The sequence below is a fragment of the Borostomias antarcticus genome, assembly GCF_949987555.1.
Source record: "Borostomias antarcticus genome assembly, chromosome: 19".
Taxonomy (NCBI): domain Eukaryota; kingdom Metazoa; phylum Chordata; class Actinopteri; order Stomiiformes; family Stomiidae; genus Borostomias; species Borostomias antarcticus.
The window spans coordinates 1,247,143-1,255,322 of record NC_140252.1 but is presented as its reverse complement, the minus strand read 5'-3'; the positions used below and the strand labels follow the sequence as shown (position 1 = coordinate 1,255,322).

At 44.9% G+C, this 8,180-nt stretch overlaps 1 protein-coding gene and 1 long non-coding RNA gene across 3 annotated transcripts in view; both read left to right on the top strand.

Annotated features, from left to right (window-relative positions):
• LOC311321543 (GTPase IMAP family member 9-like) overlaps window positions 1-5,105 on the top strand; it is a gene marked incomplete at both ends in the record, with an annotated part of 11,137 nt that extends 6,032 nt beyond the window's left edge. The window contains 3 exons of the mRNA XM_084453538.1: window positions 1,001-1,684; window positions 2,711-2,889; window positions 5,001-5,105. Of these exons, the coding sequence (XP_084309664.1) occupies window positions 1,001-1,684; window positions 2,711-2,889; window positions 5,001-5,105 (968 nt within the window). The remainder of the gene's footprint in view (window positions 1-1,000; window positions 1,685-2,710; window positions 2,890-5,000) is intronic.
• A 358-nt stretch (window positions 5,106-5,463) lies between these two features.
• Window positions 5,464-7,918, top strand: LOC311321728. Of its 2 annotated transcripts, XR_014630906.1 has the most exons (5): window positions 5,464-5,588; window positions 6,687-6,825; window positions 6,949-7,021; window positions 7,284-7,663; window positions 7,812-7,918. It is a non-coding gene; the product is annotated as an uncharacterized lncRNA (long non-coding RNA). The 2 variants fall into 2 exon arrangements; XR_014630907.1 differs by having other exon boundaries at window positions 7,284-7,898.
• Window positions 7,919-8,180: the final 262 nt, after the last annotated feature.

Genomic DNA, 8,180 nt, shown 5'->3' with positions numbered 1-8,180 from the left:
AGACCACTTATTACACAATGAGAGTGAGGCCTCTTGTCCATCCGATAGGTTGTGGCTGTTCGAACTGGTGCTGACGGTGCTGCAGCGCCCTCTATTGACAAGAAACACGTGTAGCCTATCTGAACATTTATTTTAAATTGCGAAGAAAGAGTCATTCAGATATTAGGCTTTATTAAAAACAAGTTGCTTAACATGTGCGAATTCCATTTATTGAGAATGCATTACCAATTGGCAAGGACGAGATTAGAACCAGCTATGATTTAAAGGCAACTGATCTTACACGTGAGGCCGCTAACACGTCTGCTGCGCTTGCAAGGCACTGGCACGTTTGACACGTCGCTATGCAATTTCTGCACACATTACAAGACGTACGTACGGACGTACATCTATGATTTTACCAAACTGTCATGTGTAGTGTTGGTGTCGCATATGTGAGGCACATCTAACCTGTAGTGTTGCCGTCACGCACACGATGCGCAAAACGTGTAAAAAACATGTGCACAGCGTCTGCGTGACAGGTACGTTACAGCTATGAGACGTCTGTCTCTCCATTGTTTGTCAATGGAAATTATACACGTGCGTTTAGACGTTTGATGTCATCGCGTCTTCTTAAGTAGGCGCAAGTCAAGCGTTTCAGTATGGTGTGCTGGCACTAATCACACCCCATACACACACACACACACACACACAAAAACACATGCAAGCCACCCCCCCTCCCACACACAGTACACACACACACACACACACACACACACACAAGCACCCCCCCCACACACACACAGTACACAGCCACACATAGTTGTTCAATATAAGACAGGACAGTACTGCATAGGAAGTTGAAATAACACAAGTGTTCTCTCTCTCTCTCTCTCTCTCTCTCTCTCTCTTTCTCTCTCTCTCTCTCTCTCTCTCTCTAACTCTCTCTTCCCTCCCGCTCTCTCTTTCCTTCTGTCTCTCTTTCTTGAACTGTGTCTCCCAGGTGACTCCCTCCATCTCTCAGAGCTGAGGGTTGTGCTGCTGGGGGGTAGAACTGAAGGGAAGAGTTCATCAGGAAACACCATCCTGGGCAGAGAGGAGTTTGACCTGAGGACAGCTGCTCAGTGTGTGAAGAGACAGGGTGAAGTAGCAGGGAGGCAGGTCACTGTGGTCGACACTCCAGGATGGTGGTGGAATCTCCCTGTAGAGAAGACTACTGAGCTGGTTAAACAGGAGATAGTACGCAGTGTGTCTCTGTGTCCCCCAGGACCCCACACTCTCCTCCTGGTCATAGATAGGGATTTATCATTCTCTGAGGAACACAGAAGAGTAGTAGAGGAACACCTGCAGCTTCTCAGTGAGAGAGTCTGGAGTCACACTCTAGTGCTGTTCACCCGTGGGGACCGTCTGGGAGACACAAGCATTGAGCAGCACATTGAGAGTGAAGGGACGGCCCTCCAGTGGCTTGTTGAGAAATGTGGGAACAGGTATCATGTCCTCAACAACGACAACAGGCGTGATGTCACTCAGGTCACAGAGCTGCTGGACAAGATAGAGGAGATGGTGGCAGGAAACAGAGGATACCACTATGAGGTGAAGAGAGAGATTCTAGAGAAGATAGAAGAAAGACAGAGGGCAAAGAAAGAGAGAGTGAAACAGAGACAGATGAAGGTCCAGGAACAGAGGGAGACCCTCAGATCAGGAATGGGTGAGTTTAATTCAGTCTCTGATTCAGGTCTTTGGGATATGAGTGCAGAGCATCATGTATACGTCAGCTAGTTCTCTATGTCATTTACACACAGTCATTATATTCTGTGGATTTTCATTCATATATTTACTGTACATTGTTTGTCGACAAGTATTAATTTGCCAATAATAAAATAATTCAGACACACACACATGCAAGCCCACAAACACATGCAAGCGCGTGCGCGCGCACACGCACACACACACACACACACACACACACACACACACACACACACACACACACACAAAAACACATGCAAGCCACCCCCCCTCCCACACACAGTACACACACACACACACACACACACACACACACACACACACACAAGCACCCCCCCCACACACACACACACACACACACACACACACACACACACAGTACACAGCCACACATAGTTGTTCAATATAAGACAGGACAGTACTGCATAGGAAGTTTAAATAACACAAGTGTTCTCTCTCTCTCTCTCTCTCTTTCTCTCTCTCTCTCTCTCTCTCTCTCTCTCTCTCTAACTCTCTCTCTTCCCTCCTGCTCTCTCTTTCCTTCTGTCTCTCTTTCTTGAACTGTGTCTCCCAGGTGACTCCCTCCATCTCTCAGAGCTGAGGGTTGTGATGTTGGGGTGGAGAGTAGGAGGGAAGAGTTCATCAGGAAACACCATCCTGGGCAGAGAGGAGTTTGACCTGAGGACAGCTGCTCAGTGTGTGAAGAGACAGGGAGAAGTAGCAGGGAGGCAGGTCACTGTGGTCGACACTCCAGGATGGTGGATGAATCTCCCTGTAGAGAACACTCCTGAGCTGGTTAAACAGGAGATAGTACGCAGTGTGTCTCTGTGTCCCCCAGGACCCCACACTCTCCTCCTGGTCATAAGAGGGGATTTATCATTCCCTGAGGAGTACAGAAGAGTAGTAGAGGAACACCTGCAGCTTCTCAGTGAGAGAGTCTGGAGTCACACTCTAGTGCTGTTCACCTGTGGGGACCGTCTGGGAGACACAAGCATTGAGCAGCACATTGAGAGTGAAGGGACGGCCCTCCAGTGGCTTGTTGAGAAATGTGGGAACAGGTATCATGTCCTCAACAACGACAACAGGCGTGATGTCACTCAGGTCACAGAGCTGCTGGACAAGATAGAGGAGATGGTGGCAGGAAACAGAGGATACCACTATGAGGTGAAGAGAGAGATTCTAGAGAAGATAGAAGAAAGACAGAGGGCAAAGAAAGAGAGAGTGAAACAGAGACAGATGAAGGTCCAGGAACAGAGGGAGACCCTCAGATCAGGAATGGGTGAGTTTAATTCAGTCTCTGATTCAGGTCTTTGGGATATGAGTGCAGAGCATCATGTATACGTCAGCTAGTTAGTGTGAATGCTGCAAGCATTCACACTATTGTTATCCAGTTCTTTATTATTTTTACTTTTTCCGTACGTTTTTTGGCTCTCTGTAGCTCCTTCATACTTTGAGCTACAGAAACCATTCAACTATCAAAATGTCCAGCTTGTTAAGGACACGATGGGACCTCTTTCAGATTTTTAATACCTTTTATACTTTTTAAAATATTCAGCTTTTTCAACTTTTTTTTTGAATGGAAGTCAATGGGGGAGTTTTGAAACCTTCTTCAGCCTTCAACTCCTTCATACTTTGAGCTACAGAAACCATTCGACTATCAAAATGTTCAGCTTGTTAAGGTTTTTATGGGTTATCTTTCAGATTTTTAATAACTTTCATACTTTTTAAAATATTCAGCTTTTTTCCCAAAAAAATTACAATGGAAGTCTATGGCAGACCTTGAAACCCCTTGTCAGCTTTGAAACCTATCTCCTCCTTCATTTTTTGTGCTAGAAACCTCCTTCAAAGTTTAAAATGTTCAGGACCTTTAGCTGAGTAAACGATCCATTCAGATTTTTGAAATTCCTTATAGTTTTTATGTAATTTAAGTTTGTTTTGGACCCTTTTTAACATTGAAGTGGATGTGTGGAATGTTCAGTTTCTAGAGTGTAGCAGCTCGTATTTTGAAAACATCTGCACGTTTTGTAAACTGCTGTTGCTCCTACAGTTTTAACAGCTCTTACACATATTCTACATTAAAACGTTCACACAACTATGCTGATTCGTACAATATAAGTGTCTAAGCCGTGTGACTTATAGTTGTGGCTCTATGACGATTCGTTCGGCAACTGCGCTCTTCATTGAAACGTATGGGCCCACACTCTGACTTTTGAGCTGCTCATTTTGCATTTTTTTACCCTTTTTCTAACTCGTTGCCATGCCTACAGTTTTTAACCTACACGGACAATTATACATAGAAATGTTCAGCAAGTTCTCAGGATTCCTACGGTGTCAATCGCTAAGCTGTAGCCTTTATATTTTTTGAGAGAGAGCTGTCTGAAGCCGGCATGCCTTTACATTGAAGTGAATGTGTGTTAGTGGGCATTTGGGATTTGTGTCACACCTGCAGCAAGGGGCGTATAGCCGGGGGGAGTCTCCCTGCTTGCTGTCACAGAGAACTGCGAGTTTCGGCATCCAGTTCGAAGTTGAAAACCATGGATGCCGATGGTCTTACAAACGCTCTGAACAAAACATTCTGCTTTGCGATGGGGTAAACTGAATTTATGTTATCTATCCCATGTCGAGGGATTGTGTGGGGAACACAGCTAGCTAACGTTATATAGTGAGCTAGCTAGATCTATGCAGACAGCTGGCTAGCTGAGCCAGGGTCAAATGTCCTCCGAAGCTATCAAGTTAGCAAAGGCAGTATTTTATATACGAACTGAATAACCTCCATAACTTTATTAATGTTGATTTATTCTTAAGTATGTGATATACTGTTGTCGTGATCCAAACAGCAATAGTGAACTAGCTGGCTAGCGTGCCAGTATCCACAGGTCAGTACGTTAGCTAGCGCACGTAGTTTGCAGCGAAGTTGAGTATCAGAATATTGCCGTATTTCACTGAAACTCATGCCTTGTTTTGCTACTATTCCGTACATAAGCTGGCCGAAGACGCAAAGTTAGTCTACCTCTTGTGCAAAGTTCCTTGCGAACTTAGTTGCTGCTAGCTGGCTAAGTTAGCCAACGTTAGCTAGCTGGCTAGTTAGCTGGCTAGCTATAATAACGTACCATTCAAGCTAACGAAGTTGTCTAGTGTTGGAGGGACAATACTGGATGTATGATGTCACCATCTTGATCAGATGACTGCTAATGGAGGAGGATAAATAAATGTTCCAACTCCTACATTGTAGAGCATCTGTGTTTAACTTAATCTGCAACTGCTGTGCTTTGCAGACTAAGAGGAGATGGACATGCCCCTTAAGCTACAATAAGACCGGAATGGTCAAAGCCAAGGAGGAATCTGGAGAGGATGATGATGATGACGATGAGGTGGGTTAGTTGTTCAGAAAATGACCCAAAATCTTTAATACCAAATGTATAGCTGCACATTTTATGTCCCACTCCTCAGCTCGCCAGGTGAAGGGGAGAGCCTGCATGCGCGCACACACACACACACACACACACATACACACACACACACACACACACAGGAGTTTCAGAAGCCTCACAAGCAAGCTGTGGACACCATCACCATAATTGTTGTGTCTGTGGAAGGAGACGGACAGTTTTCGTTCTTCTCGAAGGGTGTTGTATATGTGAAGGAGCTGTGGACCCATCACACTGACACACCTCCCACTCTGCTGTTTTACTCTGATTATAGGTTGAATGCCTAGATTAACCTCTCTTTCTTTCTCTCTCTGCATTCTCATCTGTTTGTTTTGCAGCTTGTGTTTTGCAGCTTGTCTATAGGGTGTCAGTGAGATCTGTTCTACAGGGTTCGATGAAAAAGAGACTGCTGATTTCTGATCACTGTATCACAGAGTGAGTCACGCTGACACATACACATATACACATACACACACACACACACACACACACACACACAAACACTGTAAGAGCCGAGGTGGGCTAGGGTTGATATGCAATACAGTAGGACCCCACTCATCCGAACTTCAGAGATCCGAACCTCCCGGTCTACCGGACAGGCTTAAAAAACTTTTATTTGAGCCTGCTATCTGGTTACTGGTGGGATTTTCATTACAGTACTGTATCCTACTGTGAATAAAAACAGACTGTATGTAGACCTACATGTTGCCTGTAGGCTGTAGACTACTGTCACGTTTCATTTCTTTGCTCTAATGTCGAGCGCAAAACGCAAACGAGTCTGCTTCGTGAGCTGCATTCCTTGGTAGCCAGAAAGCGCGTCAGCAACCTGAAGCAGAGGAGTATCGAGTCATTTTTCGTTCCCAGTTAATGGACTTCAGGAACACAGACGTGTTGTGAGAATGTAGATTAGCCTACTAGGCCTACTGTATTTGTTAAATAATAGCCTACAGCCTATAGCCTACATCGGTTGTTTTAGAGACTTTCTTTTAGGCTACAATAGCCTAAGACAGGACAACTTGTCTGTCATTTCATTTATTTATTGATTGATTATCATTTGCTATAATTGTTTTAATGTTGGGTTGTTTATAGGCTATACCATTTTGTTCTGCGAATACAGTAGCCTATCGATGCAGCGTAGGCCTCATTTGAGAATAAAGTAGGCTACTGAATTTGATCAAAGCACGCACTCAAGTGGAAATTTGTTTATCTTATTATAGGGTACTGTAGGCCTATTATAGGCTAGGCTGTATCAGTTTAGTTGGCTATTTGATTGCAATTTTGATGCATTTTCACAAGTAATTAAGGGTATTTATCTGTCTATTATGAGTCTATATGAAACAAGTATACCACTTATTGAATTTGGTGCATTTTAACATACGTTTCAGTCATCCGGACATTTCAGAGATACGAACGACCTGTGGTCCCGTTGGGTTCGGATAAGTGGGGTCCTACTGTATGTGTACAAGCGTGTGGGTCTTCATTGTTGATCTTCTCTCTCCCTTTCTCTCTCTCCCACTCTCTCTGTCTGTCAAGAGAAACTTGAGCAGTGGAACTCTCCCAGGACTGAATGGTGGGGATTGAGTGGAAGAGACATCCATCAAAGTGTCCCTGAGATGTCCAAATCACATTCAGACGCATCCAGCTGCAAGGACACGACTGCAGACACATACAGGTGAGAATAGTGACATGTACAAATACACACATACAGGCGCACAACACGCTTTCAGTCATACACAGAACAAATCACACTTCTTCCTTTAACCCCCACTCTCTCTCTCTCCCTTTTCACCTGCAGTGTATTGATCTGGAGTCTTACTGTACCTGCAGCTGAACTGTGAGAGAGGGACCTGGAGATGTCCTGAGTGCAAGTAGGCAAACTAAAGCATTTCAGAGCGTCTGTTGTCCTGGCTGGCAGAGGCCTCATTCAGTACATGATGGCCTGATCTGCATGTCTGACTCTTTCTCTATCACAGTAAGATAGCGTTATTAGAGGTTCTAGAAGTGGATCTATACATCCAGAAGTGATTGTCTTTGTGTTAGTGTGTGTTTTGTCTGTGTCTGTGCATTTGTTCATATTTGATGTATTTTTAAGAAAATCTCTTTCTCGCTTTCACACCTCCTTCCCTCCAGTCCAGACTATGAGGAGATCTCCATAGACCCAGTGTGTGGCTTGAGGCCGGTCCCGGTCAAACCAGACCAGAACATAGAGGAGGAAGCAGACCAGCCGGCGCCACACTGTCAGCTCCAGTGACATGGTCCTGCCGTCATGGAGATGATTGTGACCGTGTGTGTGTGTGTGTGGGTGTGCGCGCGTGCGCATTAAAGTTACAAACTAACTGAGACTACCCAGTGGTAGTATCAACAAAATCTTTAGTGAGAAATGTATACCTGCATATTTTATGTCGCACTCCTCAGCTCGCCAGCTGAGTGGGAGGACCCGCATGCACGCAGACACACACACGGGAGACTAGACAGGTGGCAACCATACACCTCGCAAGGACCAAGTGAGGGTTAGTACACTCTCACACTCAATAACAGACTGTATTTATCACACCACATTATGCATGCTTGCATTTACCAGTGAACAAGTCAAAGCACCCATTGAGTCTTTGGCCAGCTGAAACCCATGAGTTTCAGTGTATGTGATCCATCCAACAGAATGACCTGAGGGGCTACAGGAGCCTGGTAATAAGTGGACCACCTTCCTGAAGGCTCGTCTGGTCTGCTCCATGCCTGGGGTCAACAGCATCGACACACTTTCACAAGCTAGGTGAGTGTGGTGCTATTCTGAGAACAATGTGCCATTTAAGGCAGATCGTTTTTGGGAATGACGTCTTTCGTTTGTCTTTAGAGGACTCATCCAGGTAGCTACCTAATATCATGGTCTATACCTTTTTATCCCCATCCAGTATACGTCTATCTAACCCTACTCATTTTTTTCTCCCTCTTTCTCTCTTTCTCTAGACTGTGAGATTCACTCATGTCAGGGTTGTACCATCGCCTAGTGGGTGAGAACTGACCACACCA